Source organism: Lathamus discolor, chromosome Z (assembly GCF_037157495.1).
Source record: "Lathamus discolor isolate bLatDis1 chromosome Z, bLatDis1.hap1, whole genome shotgun sequence".
NCBI lineage: Eukaryota > Metazoa > Chordata > Aves > Psittaciformes > Psittacidae > Lathamus > Lathamus discolor.
In genome coordinates, this window is record NC_088909.1 from 88,630,834 (window position 1) to 88,650,959 (window position 20,126).

General features: G+C 37.1%; 1 protein-coding gene across 3 annotated transcripts in view; it reads left to right on the top strand.

Annotated features, from left to right (window-relative positions):
• ADAMTS6 (ADAM metallopeptidase with thrombospondin type 1 motif 6) overlaps positions 1-20,126 on the top strand; it is a 153,156-nt gene that overhangs the window by 14,020 nt on the left and 119,010 nt on the right. For 2 of the 3 annotated variants that reach the window (XM_065662875.1, XM_065662877.1), the window contains 3 exons: positions 3,293-3,510; positions 4,024-4,107; positions 4,605-4,750. In XM_065662875.1, the coding sequence (XP_065518947.1) occupies positions 3,293-3,510; positions 4,024-4,107; positions 4,605-4,750 (448 nt within the window). The remainder of the gene's footprint in view (positions 1-3,292; positions 3,511-4,023; positions 4,108-4,604; positions 4,751-20,126) is intronic. The other variant, XM_065662876.1, reaches the window with a different exon arrangement.

A 20,126-nucleotide genomic window follows, 5' to 3' on the forward strand; every position in this document is an offset into this window, starting at 1 on the left:
GAGTGTCTTTCAAAAACTGACACAGTGGAAGAAGCCTTGTTTTTACGCCTGTGTTGTGTACTATGGTAGTAATGAGCAGAGCACAGGCTTCCTCAAAATGCACTGTAAATACACTTTGTTCCACAACTAGAAAGCGTAATTGGTTGACTGTGTGTTACAGCTCAATGTTTAGTAAGTGTTCTATCTCATTTGAGAAAACTAGACATGCAACACATGTGTTAGTATTATGATTAGTAATACATTGGAACTTTTGTTTTTATGGAGACTTACGGTGTTTTGATACTGGCTTTTGGTTCAGTGGGTTAGCATTATTCTATAAGAGTCAGGTATCCCATTTACAGGTGCCTTATAGGAAGGATTGTAAAGTTTTGACTGAGAAATATTTTCCTTGTTAAACAGATTTGACTTCAACAAATACACTTTTCATGTACTCTTTGACACAGTTTTCACTTGGTTAAAGTTAAGCTGAATGCTAATTTCTTGAAGGCAGCATGGAGTAAATCTGGCAAGTTATTTTAGAGGCATTAACATAATGCTTTTTTTTGAATAATAGAAAAATGTTCTAACCTTTTAATTTATTTATATTTCAAAAATAGCTTGTTCTTAGAAACTCAGTTCTGGACAGTTGTATTCCTTGTGATTCAGTGCGCAGGGTAGGCTGACAAATACTAATTTTACAATAAAATAGTATCACTGTCAATTTATATAACTTACTTCAGCTTCTTTTGGAGGTTGTAACTTTTAATAGCATCAGTTGACTAAATTTACAGTACAGTCTACAAAGGCCCGTACTTGGGAGACAGTTTTTTCCTGAGTGTTCGAATTAATTGTGTTTAGGTAATGTCAGATTTTATGTATGTAACTTTTGTTTTAGTTTGGAAGTGTTATTCCATCTACTTCTGATATTGCAGAACTAGTGTAATTATTACTAGCTGCTAATCAATTGTAAAGTGACAGTACTAAAGTATGTTCGTATTGTAGGGAAAGCTGCCACTTAAGACTCTTGATATAAGTGGAGGGATTATGAAACATGGGATGATGTATTTTTTAGCATTATTATTTCTCCAGCAAAAGAAAGGATGTTTGCATCTGTCAGATGTCATCTTCAAGATCGATGCTTAGGAAGTCATTTTATCTCAAGTGATGATGAAGTGCTGCCAGCTGATTTGGTCAGGTTGCATTCAGTCTTTCTGGTGCCTGTTCCATCTGTTGTATGGATCATACGTTGATTGGAGCTATGCATCTTGTGTGCATTTTATGTGAAGCGTATAGCAATCTTTAGCATTTAGTCCTTTGCCTATTTGATGCTGCCTTTGTTCTTGGAAGCTCCTGTGCATTTCCTGAGGTTTTGTATCCCCGGGCCTACTATCATGCTTGTTCATCTCAGTTATTCCTTTATCTCTTGTTACTGCATACTACTTCCACTCCATGAAAATTTCTGAAAAAATCTGCTCTTTCCAAAATGACAAGGTTTTATTTTCCAGATGATGTGTTATTTTAATATTCTCTTCATGGGTACCAAAACCTTTTAAACTGGTTTTCTGAGCACTGTTGCAGCTTTATCCCAAAGTGACATTGCATCCAAAGCGCCCCTAGAATATCCAAAAAGTAAAATCAGATCTTAATTTTCAGTTTCACAGCTTTCAGACTCTAGGTCCCAAGCCAGATTTACAGTAATCTTCAGGGCATTTGACTGGTTTTGAAAGTTTTGAGCAGTCCAATTTTGTGTTTTAAAATGCAGTTGTAGCAAACCTCTAGCTGCCTTCCAGCGGTATATAGTTTATTATAGTATAAGTGAGATGAAAATCTTTAGGCAATTAAAACAACTTCAAATTTCCTGCAATAGACATGAAAACTAGCAAAAAAACTTAGTATTCATTATAGAAGCCTTAACAAGGCTTTAATACCTGATGCGTTTTTTTAGAATAGGTTATACCTGCAGAATGGATTATACTTGCAGAATAAGGACAATTTTGTTACCGGTATTTTTTCAGCTACTAGGTTTATTTTAATTTTTTTATTTTTCTAAAATATGCACCTTTTTAAAGGCAACACTGTGTCCTCAGAAATTACAAAACACTGTAATAGTGGGAATGCTGAAGCTTTGTATTCCTGGGTTTGACCTGAACATATGTTCTTTGATGTGTAGTTGTTGTGCTTTGAAATAGCATGCTTGGTTGAATTGCAGAAAGCATTGCTTTTTCATGGAAGCTACTGGTATTGTCTTAACTCATCCTTATTTGAATCTGTTTTAGTAGAGGTAAGGCTGCATCACAGAAGTTGCTCACTTGAGTAGTACAGTTCAGACAATTATAAATGTATCTGTTAACATTCTTATGTTCATCCATAACTTGGAAGAATTCCTCAGATATTTTGAAACCCTACTTAGGTAAAAGCATACTAATAATATACTTTAATAAAATTAAGGTTGAGATCTGTGTGGTTCATTGTGGAAAAGGGATATTTAATACACACAAAAATGCCAGTTTTGCAGGAAAGGGTGGGTTCAATTTTGACAGGAATTCAGATTCACAGTAAGTTTATAGTGTTTGTTTTGGATTTTTCATAATCAGTCTCTTGCATGCAAGAAGTATTTTTTCTGTATATTTATGTGAAACAAGTACAATAATCAACATATTTGAATTGAAATGAGTATTAAAAATAACTGTAGCAATTATCCTGTGTCAGGCCATTTTAAACTTACCATTATAGTTAATTCACGAGGTAGATAAAACGTAGCCTGATAGCTTTCTGAAGAGAAAATGATTTGGCCTGGAAACTATTAGGCAGGTAAGCATATAATTGCCTAATAATTGCAGAGTTTCACAGAAGAGAAAAAGCTTTTTTTTAGTGTCTTATCAGCATGTTTAATTCCTTAGTATGTTTTGATACTTTTTACCTTGATCTTGAATTTTTGTTTTCCAGTATGTTTTTTTTTTTTTTCCCAAATGTTATAGCTGTCTTGTTCTTAGCCTTAAAATTCTGAAGTGTGCTTGTGGTTAATTACAACTAATCTGTAGTATTAACATAGATATGTAGAATCAGATCCTTTAGGAGAAGATTGATGATTTAGTATACTAAGTCAAGTTAGAGAGAGTTGAGAACATTAGAACTCAAAGTTGGTTTTCTATTACCTAAAGTATTGTACAGTAAAAAAAGTAATTAATTTTGCTTTGCCTAAAGAAATATTTCTTTAGAAGCTTGAAGATTGAAATTTCAATGTAAACGAGCTGCATTTGAATGAGTTTTACTAGAGACCCCTCTGAAGTGTCTTAATTATTTTGGTTCCTAGAAGACCTGACAAGAAGTGGTAAACCATGGTGGATGAGTGATGCATCTGCTTTTCCAACTTCACTTCCTGTCAACAGCACGTTAAGTAGTCATAGTCGACAGAAGAGATCAGTAAGCCTTGAACGGTTTGTGGAAACGCTGGTAGTAGCAGACAAAATGATGGTGGGATACCATGGTCGCAAAGATATTGAACACTACATTTTGAGTGTAATGAATATTGTAAGTTTCATCCCGCTGTGTGTTCATATGAATAGGCATGTACTGAAATGATAAAGCAACTGTAGGGTATTTATGTATTGGCATGAATAATTCTTTCAAATATATCAGCTTGCAGGAATTAATAGTTAAATATGGCTAGCATTGTGGGAAAAATGCAGTACTGTTTCTGTCAAGAAGTACGCTGATAATTTTTAAATTATTGTCTTCAATTTTAAATTCATATGATTACATTTAGATTGTACATTTATATTCTGTTTAAGGCAAAAGTCTAGGTGATCTTTATGCTAGATGAATTATGAAACAAGGTATAAACAGTTTTGATTGAAAAATGTAACCCAGTAAGTTTGTTTCACTGAATGTTCATTTTTTTGGTCCAAAATTAACTCTTATGCAGGTGATAATTAACATTATGAAATTACATTGAGTGAGAAAATAGGTAAATTTTTAATTATTTAGGAAAAAAGTAGTGTTTCTTGTCTGACTTTGTGCCTTTTCTTATTTTCTGGAGGTCAGGTTGCCAAACTTTATCGTGATTCCAGTCTAGGAAACGTTGTGAATATTATAGTGACACGCTTAATTGTCCTCACTGAAGATCAGGTAAGAGATGTTCCACTAAGCTTTATATCCCTAAAATAAAAGTTACATTATTGTTTAATATAGATTTCATTTAATTATTTCTTGAAATGGCTGCATCTGAGTGCAAAATCTATCTTGTAATCTTTCACTACTTTAATCAAGATGAAACAGTTTGAAGGGATAGTCCTCATGTATCATCTCAGATATCTGTTCTCCTTCAGGTGAATATTAATACACTTTTGGGGATGCCAGCTTTTTTTTTTTTTGTTTTTATTTTGATATTCTTTTTTTTTCTTTTTGTATTGACATAATCATTAAAATTGGAGCAGAAGGAATGACTGTTCGGTCATACACAGCTGAACTTGGGGTCATATTTTACAGAGATAAAATTTGGCAAGAAGAGTTTATTCCTAGAAACCACTGCTTCTAATTATAGTCCCATTTTAGTTTTCAAAAGGCTTAACGACTGACCTTAGTAATTTGTTTGGAACATTTCTGGTATGCATGTTGTATTGCAGCCAAACTTGGAGATAAACCACCATGCAGACAAGTCCCTCGATAGCTTCTGTAAGTGGCAGAAATCCATTCTCTCTCACCAAAGTGATGGAAACACCATTCCAGAAAATGGGATTGCCCACCATGATAATGCGGTTCTTATTACTAGGTATGGTCATTAAAGTATTGTGTTTATTTTATTCTATTTTATTTCTCCAGCTTTCTCATTCTTAGTGCATATATATATATATATGTATATATATATATATATATACAGGCTAGTTGTAAAATAATATAATTGGTAGGTAATCTTAAGAGGAGGAAAATTAATAGATGGCTTGTCTTGACTATATCAGACTATTAAATTATAGATTAAGAGTTTGGAAAGTAATTTTCATTATTTGTAATTGCCAGTGCAGAGTATTCCAGTAGAACAGATGGATCCTATTGAACATTTTATACTTTCATAATTAAAAAGAATTCATAAGGTTATGGAGAACAAAACAGTATGGAATATGTTTTGTTAACCACATGTAATGCTTTTTGTAAGAATTTCAAGCCAGAGCCTCAACTGCTGTAACAGTATTCCTGCTGAAAAACAGGTTCTTGCAGATTCAGGCAGTATGAGAATCTGCTTTATAGCTGTTTTGATTTATAATGCTTAATTAAGATGAGAACTGACAGTTTTAATAGGTGGTTTCAAAGCCTGCATATATCCCAATTTTTCTGCTTCTATTCCACCATTACTGTGATCAGTTCAGCAAAGCTTGCACTGTAATCTTGTAATCCTGATAAATGTGTTCCTGTTTGTCCTTTGCAGGTATGGGTAGGCAACTATACTTTGTTAGGAAATCACCTTCCCATTGTTTAAGGATACTATTTATTATTTTCTGCTTTGTTTAAATAGCAGCAGGTGCAGAGGCACATATTTTAATCAGCATCTTTTTAGAGTAGTTTCTGCTTTATAGGACAGTGTAACCCTTTTGTGGAAACATTGTGTTCACTGCAGAAAGTTTTAAATAGTGATTAAAATAATGGATCTTTTCTGGAATTTTGTGCAAAAGCTGTAAAAGTGGCTTTTTTTTTTTTTGGGGGGGGGGATGGGTGGTTTTTGCAAAAAGGAATAAAGGTAATTAATTTTGAGAGGAACAAAAAGGTAATTAATCACTTGTATGTATTTTTGCATGCATATTTCAAACGTTGTTATATGTGGTCATTAATACTACATAGTACCAGATAAAATAATGAAATGCCAGAGTGATATAGAGAGATGTTACAGTCCAAGAATTTTTAGAAAATAATATTAAAGTCCCTAATAGAAACAAATAGAATGAAATTCAAAATAAAGTATGGTTCTATCCAAGATCTTGATTTTTTTAGAAAGACCTTCATTTATGCTTCATTTTTTGCATACAAGGAATTCCCTCACTAGGGCTGCTCACACGTGAAATTAAATACTGCTTTACAGCTGTGCTACGTACACATCAAGCTTTCACCGTTATAATTTAGGCAGTCAGTGAAAAAGTGTAATCCATAGGTGGTATGTTGGCATGTGGCAGTTGAAGCCCCCCAATATATATGTGCAAGCTGCGTTGGCAACACTATATTTTACTGTTACGGCTGAATAACCTGACATTTTGTTAGTGTTACTCTGCCACTGCAAAGCACAGTTGTTTATTTTCTTTCACTGTTGTGCTTTAATATGTTTTATTACTGTATATTCTGTACTGGCTTCTCTGTTCTGGTAGGATGTGCTCAGCGTAGTTATAAACAGTTCAGTGTTCTAGACAAAGGCTTAAGTCAGTGCTAACTTGCAGGCCTTAAACTGCAAAAGGAGCAAGTTTTCAGTGAATATGAATAATACTCATAGAAAATTAAAATTATTCTTTTTTCAGCAAGAAGTAGTAAATATTAAGGGCTTATTTTATTCTTCTGTATTTCTAGTAATCATTTAAGTATGCTGCAGTTTCTTTAGGACTTGTATAAGGCCTTGGACAGCATGGTCTAGTGCGAGGTGTTGCTACCCATGACAGGGGGGTTGGAATCAGATGATTTTAAGGTCCTTTCCAGCCTAAACCATTCTGTGATTCTGTGCTATCTTTTAAAAAGGACATTATTATAGAGGACGTATCTATTATAAAGATAAGTTCAGAGTTTACTTTTAAGAACTTTACACTTCTAAGTATTTACCTTTATTTGAAGTCAGTGTCTTTGTATAGTATCTGCAGGCTAGTAATGCTACCTTTATAAAACATCACTGCACATTTAAGTTTAGTTATATATGCTTTCACCATAGACTGCTTGCATCCATTTATTTACTATAATAATTGTAATGTCTAATAATAATTTGAAAGGCTAAACTAATCAGTTTGAATCAGTCAATTAGGCTATTATTGAAACTGCTAGCTGTCCTGGCTCTTACTAGCAAAATATGTCAGCATATGTGAAGAATAAGATTTTCCTTCTTTTTTTTTTTTTTTTTTTATATTCCAGTGTGTTGGAGAGGTCTTCAGTAACCTCTTCCTGAAGGAATTTGAACCTATGCTACCAAATATTAAGTTATTTCTTAGACACTGTAATATTTTTTTTTGAAAGCAGTTTCCTATATCAGTCCCACTGATGCTGCTGTATGGTGTTTGGGGTAATTATGTTTTCACTGAATTTGACACCAAAACCATTTTTGATCATTGTGGGTATTAGGGAAAGTAGGAAAGTTTCAGTTCAACACTATGAGTAGTTCTGTGTTGATTAAAGCCTTGTTTTTCAGGAAGTAATGGATAAGCAGACAGACTTTTGTACCTTAAACTAGTTGTATGCCAAAACCAAGTAGCCTCCCTGGCATGGAGGTGTGCCAAGCTAATCTACTAAGTCCTGTGGAGACATTGGTATGCCTGCTAAGCTACTGGTCTTTGGACAAGAGCCTGATTGTGTTCAGAGTGCCTGGTGTATGGGTTTCTCTGTTGTGGCCCTGCAGGCACCCTGCAGAGCGCTTATTTTACTGTGTAGAAGATTGCAGAAAACCTGTTTTTGCTGATAAAAATAACTAAGGCAGGTAAGAGAGTGGTCGAAGTAAGAGCCCTATTCCCAGTCAGAAGAGCAAAATTGTGGTGATAGAAATAGGGTAATACTTTGACACACGGTAACAAGAATAATGTTGATACTCACAATGGTGAGCATTGTGACTGGTTTAGCTTCTTTAATGTTGCCAGACTTACACTGAAGGCATAAAAATTATAATTAGCAGAAATGTTTCCTGGTACTGTTGTCAGCAGAAGCATCTTCCTTCAGTTTCACTGGGGAGTTTCTGATAATGGGAACCCAAGGGTAGGTAATAGGCATTATACAGAGGGCTTATTAAAGAGTCTTGGGATATTTGGTGGCTTTGTGAAAAAAAAAACCAGCAGTTACCAGGACACCGATAATACTTTTATGTGTGTTGCTGTGTTTTGCCTCCTTTTATTCATTTACTGAACTTTTGTATTTTCTGAGTCTTAAGCGCTTAATGTTATTTCAAGATAAAGCTGTGACTGAATTAATGTTCTAAAACAATGAGATTTTATCTTTTTTGGTTTAGTGCTTGCTCTGTGAAATTTCACTTAGTGTTTTTCTGTTTGAGACTATTATTTAAGTCTCAGATTTTAGTATTTTATCCTGTAATTGTCTAAATTGAGTTATTGGGGGCAGGGGAAAATAAAATACTAAGCACACAGGTTTTCATTATAAAGTTGATTAATATTGTAATGCTGATAAGACAGTGTCTTCTTTTTTCCATGAAGTGACTTCTTCAAGTGGATCCTTAAAATTCTTTCATATTACAAATTAATAAAAGTAGGATTAAAAATTTCAATGATTCTCTTACCTCAAGTCCTTTTATAGACAGAAAGTAGTCTTTGCTTTTGGTTCCTTTATTCCTGTATCAGTTATGTGATAATCTCAGGTCAGGTTCTCAGATTTTTCATTTTAACTCAGTGTAAGTTTTGAGAGTCTCTGTATATTATTCCTTGTGAATCCCATATCCAGCTTATTTGCTTGTTTGCTTGTTTAACCTTTATTGGTAGCCTACTTCCTCTTTGTGTTTCTTCAGAAACTCCTTAAGAAATAGTCTTCATAGTTCACCTTAAAAACATGGAACTTCAGAAGTCACAACATACACTACGGTATCAATACTTATTTTTGAAGCTTCACTTCCATTTCAGTCAATTGTTTCCTTCTCTTGATCATATGAATCATAAAGTAGGAATTACAGAATTCCTCAGCAATACTTTGGTTAATTTGGAAGCATATACACTATGAACAAAACTATTCCTTGTCCTGTGCACCCGCAAAGAGTTCTAAGAGCCTGAGGGTTGCATTCTAGTTTTTACTTTGTATCAAGGGTGGAGAAAATGAGAAAATAACAAAAAAAAAAAAAAAAAAAAAAAGCCCCCCCCCCCCTTTTTTTCCTTTTCATTTTACACCCTAAGAGCTGTCTAGTAATATATTTTTTTTATAGCTCCAGAGTTTTGATTTTTTTCAGGTACTAAATGGCTGTTTCTCCAAATGACATGTGACTGACTCACTAGACTTTGCAGTAGCTGTCTTTTCCTGCTGGGAGGGAAGATCCAGAGCTATTAATTTGCTTCCTGGTGTGTCAGTAGGTGAAGCAAAAGGCGTACCAGACAGCCTATGGAGGGTAAAGCTTCAGGGGGAAGTTGAGATGCCCCTATATATGTGTGTATGTATCTCTAATGGGGCAGAACTTTGTCTCTCAGATCCAAATGTTTTAAACGGAGAAACATTTGAAACCTTTCTCACTTGAAGAGATAATATTTTTCAAGAGTCGTTGTATGAAATGTTCTCTCTGGTTGGTAGTGTCATATACTAAGAGTTTGATTTATGTTTTTTAAAAAAGAAAATCAAATTCACTATGTTTGTCAAAAAAACATTAAGATCTCTTTGCATCTACAGTGCTTTTTTTTAGGAATATATAGCAAAAAAGTTTGTTAAGTTTTGGGTTTGAGGCTGGTATACTATTAGAGATGCACTTATTGAGATATCAGTTCGGAAATTAGCTGAAATTAAAAGATATTTGTGTTTGAAGATGTTCCACTTGGATTGGAGACTGCTTGAGCTAGTTTATGAGTAGTTTACTGCTTTAGCAACAATTTATTCCACAGCTCTAGCACTGATCTAATGTACTCTGGAAGAGTATTTATTTGCTTGAATAAAGAATCAGGATTGTAAGATGTTTTTACTAATTAAGCCTTGATTGGTAGGTTAGACTGGTGTCAGTAAAAATATTCAGTACCTCAGATGGTATTATATTTCTGTTTTTCTGGGTTTTAAATGCGCTTGTACATACTAAATTTTGTGAGACAGTGAATGCACTCTGTCTTAATACAGGCTCTTGTATTTTTGCCAGATACCACCATACTTGTAATTCAGTAAGTGTATTGCTAAGCAGTGTGGTATGGCTGTTGTTAGCATTAACCCTGGTCTTAGTATGCAGCATGTCTGTAGCAACACTGCTGAAGCCCATATGGGAGGCATTAGCATTATTACACAATTGGTGGATTTTTCAAATCTTTCAATGAGAGAAATTTTACAGAACTCCTTTGTGTTTACTGTATATATGCAAGATTGACTTCACAATACTTTGGTTAGTCCCTCCCTCATACGTGTGCCCTCATGGGCAAGGTATACTCTCATGTATCTGTGAGGTGTGTATCTCCTATGCAGGCAGGGCAGTACTGCCAGTTCTTCTAAGGGGGCAGAAGGTATATGTATATGGCAACAATCCTAAACTCCTGTAAGTCTTGTGGCTTGTAATCTAAAGAACTGCAGTGTTTCTGGCATTGCTGTAGATACTCGAGAGGGCAAAAAGTTTCTTGTTTCATTTTCCATACCTGTGTAGAGCTGACCACAATCATGCCTTCCATTTTTTTATAACATAAGGGGGTTTTAGGCAGTAAGGGATGATTTGGTAGTTGAATGGTCCTGATAGCAGTATTAAAAGGAAATATATTTTATGGACATAGTTGCCCTTTTTTGTGTCGGTTGCTTATAGTGTAGTAATACACTTTTATAACAAGTGCCCATTAGGTTCTGTACTAGTTAAGGCATTTGGTAGTGAGGTAGGGCCAGCCAGAACTCTGCACATTCCTTTCCTCCTGCAGCTCCAAGATTGTTATGCTTCTCCTCTTGAGGCACTTTTCCACTTTTTTCTGGGCTTCTTAACTTGTTGCAAAGATTTCTTTTCTATACAAGGCACTCTCATGCTGCTCTGTCAGGACAATTTCATAGCCTTGTCCAATAAATCTGGACATCCAGAGCATTTCTGTTCCTGTAAAACCCTGTCTTTGATCCTCATCCTGTGTTTTTTCCCTGCATTAATAAGAAGGGCTCTGATTTAAAAAAGTAATTCTGATGTCAGTTGTATCTGTTTGCTCCTTACTTCCTTGATGTTCAGTCATTTAAGCTCATTTAAGCAGTTTTCACCCTTGTTTTTTTACTCAGCCCTTCAACTTCTGCTGGAGTTCCTTGCAGTGAATTTAAGCCCCTGTCAGGAGGCTGGTTTTCCTTAGTTGATTTTTGTGCAGAAATCCCAAGATTGTCCGTTGACTTAGTGTTCTGGAGACCATGTATAAGATAACTTCTCTGAGAGGGTGCGCTGAAAAGCTGAGATATATATGTTGCCCTTAATCTCTGCAGATGCTCTCTGCAGTCTCTGCAGATACTTAAAATTCAAGGAAACCACTAAGCAAATAGTAGCACTAAATTCCCCATGGCTCTTTGTTTTAAGGGAATTTAAAGGGTATATATGAAAAATCTATCTGCATATTCAAAAGGAGGTATGTGGAAAAAACCCCAAACAAACAAACTTGAAATGTACTAGGACTCTGCTGCAGCGGGTTGAGGAAAGTAAGGTATTTAATATTTTTGCACAGTGCTATGAATAATAGGGATATTTGTACCAGGGTTTCTTTATGTGTCATGTTCCTTACACTCCTTTTTAGAGACCTGCTACTGACCACTGACAAAATCAGTATGTTGCTAGGTATGGCGCAGGTACCACAGTTGCTACTGTTGTGTCAAAAACAATTTGTGGGTGTTTACTATCCTAAGGCATATTCTTTGGAATGACAACCCTAAGACTGATAAAAGAGAAGCTGTGCCTGAGAAATTCAGTGTGGCAACTGTGAGCCATTACAGCAATAGAGGGTCTCTGTGTAGATGATTTGTTTTGGGTACATATGGGTCTAGAGCTGTGTTCAGAGATTGTAAACGTTGCGTATTTGGGGTGGGGAAAAACGTATACAAAGATTTCAGTGGTGGATTCTCCTTCACTGATTTTCTGTGTGTCTTTCTGTGAGGTGACAGGCTGTAAGTTGTGAAATGGTGGTAGAAAAACCAAATTAGATAACACAGTCAATAGAGAAAAATATAAAATCAGTTGATATATTGTATAATTCCCCTTTATTTGACAGACACTTACTGCTTGGATGGTTTTTTTCATTCCTCCACTCCACATTAACAGAGTAAGGCCTGAAATGTTCAGATTTCCACTCTTGGCTGTGAATTTTCTGGGGTTCTGGGGGGAGGAGGTTAGTGTAAGTTATATCTTTAAAATTTATACCTAGATTTTGTAGCTGAAAGGAATCGAATAGACTCTGTGGGATTTGAGGGAACTCACATGGAACAGTAAAGTAGCTAGAATGTGAATCTGAAAAACTGCTTATTGCATGGCAAATGTCAACCAGCAGGTGATTTGCAGCTAATTAACAAGCACACTGTGTGAGTGGAATATTTTCTAATCAGTAAAAAGGCTGTTATTTTAAATTTCTGATGCCATTAGTTGACTCTCATTTTACAGTTGGTTAGTTAGAAGATATGTATTCTGATTCAGTTTATAAAACTGGAGTCTGTGAGGGTGGAAGGGTGGAAAAGGTATAAGGTATACCCAGAGTTACTAATCCATTCCAGATGCACAAAATGTGTTCAAAATGTTTTATATAATACCAAATCCAGAAGAGTGACCAGTGTCATGCACTGAAGCTGAGACTTCCATGGTCTGCCTGGAGACTTCAAGTCTGAAAGCTGTTTTCTTTTTTTAATTTTTTTTTTTTGTAGGTTGATTGAAATACTCGATACTGAGTAAAAACACAAATAATGTTCTCCTGTCTCAATTGAACGCAGAAATTTTTAGGGTAATCTCAGAAACATCTCTTAAGATGTGCTCACTGGTTACCCACCTAATAATTTCCTGGACTGGAAAACATGAATCTACCAGCACACAACGTGGGCTGTGCAACTCCTTACTGCCCCAGTTAAAGGTTTCCTTTAAATGGGAGAATGAAACCTTTGGTAATTAAAAATACATTGTAATAAATCCATAAAATATAGAACTACATTTGCTGTTGATAGTAATGGTATATTAATGCCTATAGCTTACAAATAAAACACTTCCTTTTGCACACTAGACTTACTACAGAAGAAGAAAAATATCAATGAAAAATACTTTTGTATGCTCTGTTTTTTTCTACTTTTTTTTTTTTTTTTTTTTTTTTTTACTCTCCAAGCATTTACATTCTGAGTTGCACAAAGGGTCATAAAACTATTCAAATGATAGTTTTTCCAGGAAATGTTTGGTGGTAATACTTTGGGATATCTGTTAGAACACTCAATTACTGCTTGGCCAGATATCTGAGGAAGGGCTTTCTAGCAGTTTGAAATGCCATATTTTGACTTCTTTTTTTTTTTTTTTTTCTTATAAAGAACACAGAGTTGTTTAAAAATCTCTCATTTCTAATTTTTCTTAGTAGTCTGAGTAGAATTGCATTCTTCTTGGGTTTTTATTAGTGGTTACCCCCCTTCCCCCTCCTCCGCTTAAGTACAGTATCAGGGCTGTTGTTATTTTCACAAATTACAATGACCAGCAGAATAATACATAAGAAAAGGAGTAGCTGTGCTCCTCATGCTTAACAATCCAGAAAAGCATATTAGGCCAGTTTTTAGCCTGGATTTTCACCAATTTTGGATTTGGAATTTTGTCTGTGATCTGTTACATAAATTCTGTCTCTCTCCACACATGAGTATTTACTACATTTTCATGTTTTCTTCCTATTTTAAACTTCCATCTGGACTACTAGCTCAACTTCATAGTTATATTTTATTAGATTGCTTATGTATAAGAATGTATTAAATGTGCTTTTAATTAGGACATAGGTTGTAAATTAATTCCTTTTGTGGTGCAGCGTCATGTCTGTTTAATTTTAGTATTCGGTATTATTCAGTTTCTGCTAGTTTACACCAATCTGTCCTAATGAAAGGTGTGATTGTTTATGCTTGGAGGTCAAGGGCAGCATGCCCATTATTTCAGTAGGATCTAGAGAAGATTTAAATTTGAGTTCATAGCTTGTTCATTTTAATTATGCAAATAGTCATGTAAAACCTAAAGTGAGCACTGTTGGTTCCATGCTGCTTAATAACTTCTTGAAATACCTCGCTGCTTTGAAATGCGGATTAATGAAGTTAGGTGTATAAGAATCTTAACCTTTTTTAAATTGGAGATGGTATTTTCTCTGAACTTGTACCTATTTCCGTATTAATTTTACTGCTTTTATAAACAGCCACTTTGCATAGAGATGTCTTCCAAACTAATTTTTACCTTATTCAGCATGTTGAAAGTACTTTCCAAAGTAATTAACACTTAAAGTTAGTGATTTAGTTTTGTTTAGTTTTTTTCTCTTTTGTGCTTTGTTAGTGAATTTACAGCAAATATGTGATGCTTGAGAGGAGACCTCTGGAAATCTTCCAGTCAAAGAGCAGGTGTGAATAGGTGAATAGGCAGGAGCAGAGAGTGTTACAGAACTGCCCCAAGTAAAAAAAAAAAGTACGTTGTAGTTTATGTCTGCAGTTGTAGCTGTTCAGTTTCACTTTCATAATACGTGATGAAATGTAGTTTAAAAGGCTATTGAAATTCTGACAGAACTGGATGAAGGGAGGTAAAGTAAAAATCCCAAGTTAAAAACACTGTACCTGAATGTTTTTCATTGCCACGCTGGCTTGGTCTCATGTGCTTGGTTAACTGGTACTAAAGTTGATTTTGAAATTGGATCTGCTAAACAGCAGATAAAATTTTGATTTAAACTCAAATAAAACTCTTTGCTTTCAACTAAAATGAAACCTTTGTGAAGAGTAAGAAATTTGGTGAAAAAAATTAAGAAATCACATTGGTTTGCATATGGCATATTCAGATTACCACCCATGTTGTATTCTTAATTATTTTCTTAACTAGCACTTTTACTTCTTCGAAGATGTGTTTCACAGTCCTTCTTTTATGAAGTAAACACTGGAAAATACTGTTGCTGAAATACAAACACGGAGGTAACACTGAGAACTAATTGAAATTCTGGTCAAACCATGTATCACAACAGCATATGAGGGAACAGTAGTTTGAACAACTGTAAAGAATTTAACATGAAATTGAAAACTAGTTCAGCAACTAGCATGTCTTGTGTCACTTTGCTCTTTTATATGCTGTTTTGTACCATTGTTTGTTTGTACCATTGTTCTCTGCTGTCACACTGAACTGTTAATTAGCAGGTAAAAACTGTAGCACATGAAAATACTGCTAATGGGAATATACTTAGCAGATGTAACAGTTTCTACTTTTTTATGCTTTATCTTGCACGTATTTCCATGCTTGAAGCTTGTCATACTTCTAATGATTTCACCTGTACTAGCTGTATTTCTACTGGCTGAGTTAATACAGCCAGCAATTACAACAGTAACAGTGCAAATTAAAAAAAAAAAAAATCTCTTCTAATACTGCACAATAAATATCTCTTAGATCACTGTTCTCTAACTGTCCACACAGGCACTACATGAATTCCTAGACACTCCTAGTTTAAACTCTTTGATACACTTACCACTTTTTATAGTATTTCAAGACTATATCAAATAGCCCATGAACATAGCCTAAAGCTGCTGTGTGTGCATGGCTAGGGCATACCACCATGGAATGCAAGCAGTAGTGGTACCTCAAGCTAATAAATGTAATAAATATTTCCTCTCCCTCCCCTCTCCCAAATTTATTTGCAGTTGTCTTACTTTGAGTAATGGCTGATCGTGTTTTTAATAAGCAATAATCTTGCTCGAGCAATTTTGTATCATTCAGTGACTCAAATTGTTAGTTTGTCAATAGTTATAGGTATTCTAGTGTTTGATGATTTGGCGCAGTACAGTGTGTAGATCCTTTGTACTGAATATTTCACATGCTTTTCCTCCCTTGCATTTTGTAACTATTATATAGCAAGAGAAAAGTGGCTTTCAATTATAAATGCTGTGGAACTACACTGGACCAATGGTTTCATCCATTTATAACAATCAGAAAAATACTCTTCTGTGTAAAAAATATTTTTGTGTTAAAGAAGCCTTTTTATGCTTAGGGTTTGCATATTAGAATCATAGAATAGTTAGGGTTGGAAAGGACCTCAAGATCATATAGTTCCAACCCCCCTGCCATGGGCAGGGACACCTCACTAAACCATCTCACCCAAGGCTTTGTCCAACCTGGCCTTGAACACTACCAGGGATGGAGCATTCACAACCTCCCTGGGCAACCTATATATATATATATATATTATATATAAACATGTAGTTTTATGTAAGTGCAGCGAATTGGAAAATGCGTAGGGCCATGGATCTTTTATTTTAAAATGTATTATCATATATAAATAGTATGGTAAATTCTAGCAATGTGATGTTAGCAACAGAAAATACTGGACCCAGTGAGGGGGGCTATTAGGTGTTGTCAACTCGTACTGCCACATATGCTGTTGCTGATAATTTGACTTGCAAAGTTGTACCAGCAGTCCCTAAGTTTTGAACACATGTTACAATAGTGAATTTTCTTAATAAAACCTTGTCTCAGGGTTGTTTGGTTTTGTCTGTTTTGTTTAAGAAAGCTGAAAATCATGATTAAAAATTATTTTGTATGTTTTAAGTACCTGACGAGTAACCTCAGAGTAAGTCCTCAAGTATGCTGTACTTTAGTATAGAAAGCAAGTGATCTCCTACAAAGACCACTCCTAACTAGCTAAAACCACAGAACATTTATTTTGGGGGTCACCTTTTCATCTGTCTCTTCTCGTCTACTTTTCATCGTCCATGATGAAAGTGTTCTTTAAATTGGAGCAGAATGCCCTCTGTACCTCCTCTTTTTACCTCCTTCTCTATTTCTTCTCTGTTTTGGACTAAATGATTATTGTAGGTCCCTTCCAACTGAAATGTTCTATTATTAATGGTTTATAGAAGCTTTAACTTGAAACAGTTTACCCAGGCAAGCACTGAATATACCAAGTGTTTTAAGATAGAAGTATGTAGTGGTGAACCTGCATTCTTTTAGAGAGGGAAGTATTATTTTTCAGTATGCACTTGGCTTCCTGAAAATCAAATTTCCATTAATACTCTTTATGCCACAATATTTTTTAAAGTGGTAGCACACTGCTGCATTACAATTACAGCAAAGTCATTATTTGTTACATATAGAATCATAGAATCATAGAATAGTTTGGGTTGGAAAAGACCTTCAGATCATCTAGTTCCACCCACATGCCATGGGCAGGGACACCTCCCACTAAACCAGGTCACCCAAGGCTCTGTCCAGCCTGGCCTTGAACACTGCCAGGGAGGGAGCATTCACGGTTCCCTTGGGCAACCCATTCCAGTGCCTCACCACCCTCACAGTAAAGAACTTCCTCCTCATGTCCAATCTAAGCTTCCCCTGTTTAAGTTTTAACCCATTACCCCTTGTCCTATCACTACAGTCCCTGATGAAGAGTCCCTCCCCAGCATCCCTATAGGCCCCCTTCAGATGCTGGAAGGCTGCTATGAGGTCTCCACACAGCCTTCTCTTCTCCAGGATGAACAGCCCCAACTTTCTCAGCCTGTCTTCATACGGGAGGTGCTCCAGTCCCCTCATCATCCTCGTGGCCCTCCACTGGACTTGTTCCAACAGTTCCATGTCCTTTTTATGTTGAGGACACCAGAACTGCACACAATACACCAGGTGACGTCTCAAGAAAGCAGAGTAGAGGGGCAGGATCACCTCTTTCGACCTGCTGGTCACGCTCCTTTTGATGCAGCCCAGGATATGGTTGGTTTCTGGGCTGCAAGCACACACTGCTGGTTCATGTTCATTTTCTTGTCGACCAATGCTCCCAGGTCCCTCTCCACAGGGCTGCTCTGAATCTCTTCTCTGCCCAGCCTATAGCTGTGCCTGTGATTGCTCCAACCCAGGTGTAGGACCTTGCACTTGGCATAGTTAAACTTCATAAGGCTGGCATCAGCCCACCTCACAAGCGTGTCAAGGTCCCTCTGGAAGGCATTCCCTCCAGTGTATCAACCGAACCACACAGCTTGATGTCATCGGCAAACTTGCTGAGGGTGCACTCAATCCCACTGTCCATGTCAGCGATGAAGATGTTGAACAAGACTGGTCCCAACACCGACCCCTGAGGGACACCGTTTGTTACTGGTCTCCGGCTAGACATTGAGCCATTGACCACAACTCTTTGTGTGCAGCCATCCAGCCAGTTCTTTATCTGCCGAATGGTCCATCTATCAAATCGATGTCTCCCCAATTTAGAGACAAGAATGTCATGCAGGACAGTGTCAAACGCTTTGCACAAGTCCCGGTAGAAGACATCAACTGCTCTACCCCTGTCCATCAGTTCTGTAGCCCCATCATAGAAGGCCACCAAATTGGTCAGGCAGGATTTCCCCTTAGTGAAGCCATGCTGGCTGTCACCAAGCACCTTGTTGTTTTTCATGTGCCTTAGCATGCCTTCCAGGAGAATGTGCTCCAAGATTTTGGCAGGCACAGAGGTGAGACTGACTGGTCTGTAATTCCCTGGGTCATCCATTTTCCCCTTCTTGAAAATGGGGGTTATATTTCCCTTTTTCCAGTTACCGGGAGCTTCACCTGACTGCCATGATTTTTCAAATATGATGGACAGTGGCTTAGCAACTCCATTCGCCAGCTCCTTCAGGACCTGCAGATGGATTTCATCAGGTCCCATGGATTTGTGCACATTTAGGTTCTTAAGATGGTCTTGAACTAGATTCCCTCCTATGGTGGGCCCAAGGTCTTCTTTCGCACAGTTGCTTCATCTGCCTTCCAAGACTTGAGTGGTGTGGTCAGAGCATTTGCCAGTGAAAGCTGAGTCAAAGAAGTCATTAAGAACCTCAGCCTTCTCCAAATCCAGTATAGCCAATTCTCCTGATAGCTTCTGGAGGGGGCCTATGTTGTCCCTAGTCTTTTATTCACAGTGTTCCTATAGAATCCCTTCTTGTTATCTTTCACATCCCTAGCCAAGTTTAATTCTAACTGGGCCTTAGCTTTCCTAACCTGTTCTCTAGGTTCCCAGACAACATTCCTGTATTCTTCCCAGGCTGCCTGTCCTTGCTTTCACCTGTTGTCCCTCCTAAGTTTCCTCAGCAGCTCCTTATCCATCCAAGGAGGTCTCCTGGCCCTCCTGCTGCACTTCCTTCTAGTTGGGACACAGCACTTCTGAGCTTGTAGCAGGTGATCCTGGAATATCAACCAACAGTCTTGGGCCCCCATGCCCTCTAAGGCTGTATCCCATGGAACCTTAATAAGCAGGTTCCTGAAGAGGCCAAAGTCTGCTCTTTTGAAGTGCAGGGCAGTGAGCTTGCTGCACACTCTCCTCATTGTCCTGAGGATCTTGAATTTGACCATGTCATGATCGCTGCATCCAAGGCTGCCCTGGAGCATCACATTTCCAACCAGCCCTTCCCTGTTGGTGAGCACAAGGTCAAGCATGGCACCTCTCCTTGTCGGCTCCTCTTTTACTTGCAGAAGGACAAGATAGTCTTCCACACAATTGAGGAACCTCCTGGTTTGCTTGTGCCGGGCTGTACCATCCCTCCAACGATATCAGAGTGGTTGAAGTCCCCCGTGAGAACAAGGGCCTGTTAGCGTGAGGCTGTTCCTATCTGTCTATAGAGCAGTTCATTTGCAGGGTCCTCTTGATCAGGCAGTCTGTAACAGATTCCCACAGTTATGTCTTCCATCACTGTTCTCCCTTTAACCCTGACCCACAAACTCTCTGTTAACTGCTCACCTGCCCCCAGACAGAGTTCCATACTCTCCAGCCTATCCCTAACATAAAGGGCAACTCCCCCTCCCCATCTGCCAGGCCTGTCCTTTCTAAAGAGCCTGTAACCTTCCATTCCAACACTCCAGTCATAGGAGCCATCCCACCATGTTTCTGTGATATCTGTAATATCATATCCTCGTAGACATGCACAAATCTTATAATTCCTCGTGTTTGTTCCCCATACTATGGGTGTTGTATAGAGGCATCTGAGCTGAACTCCAAATGTAGCTGTCTCATTGGCTGGAATAACTGGAATATCTCTACATTGCTCCAAGTATTTATTATAGGTGCTGGCAACTGACTGGGTGTGTTGGGATGGAATGATGCCCCTCTCCCCCAGCACATCTAGTTTAAAGCTTTCTTGACGAGCCTGGCAAGCCT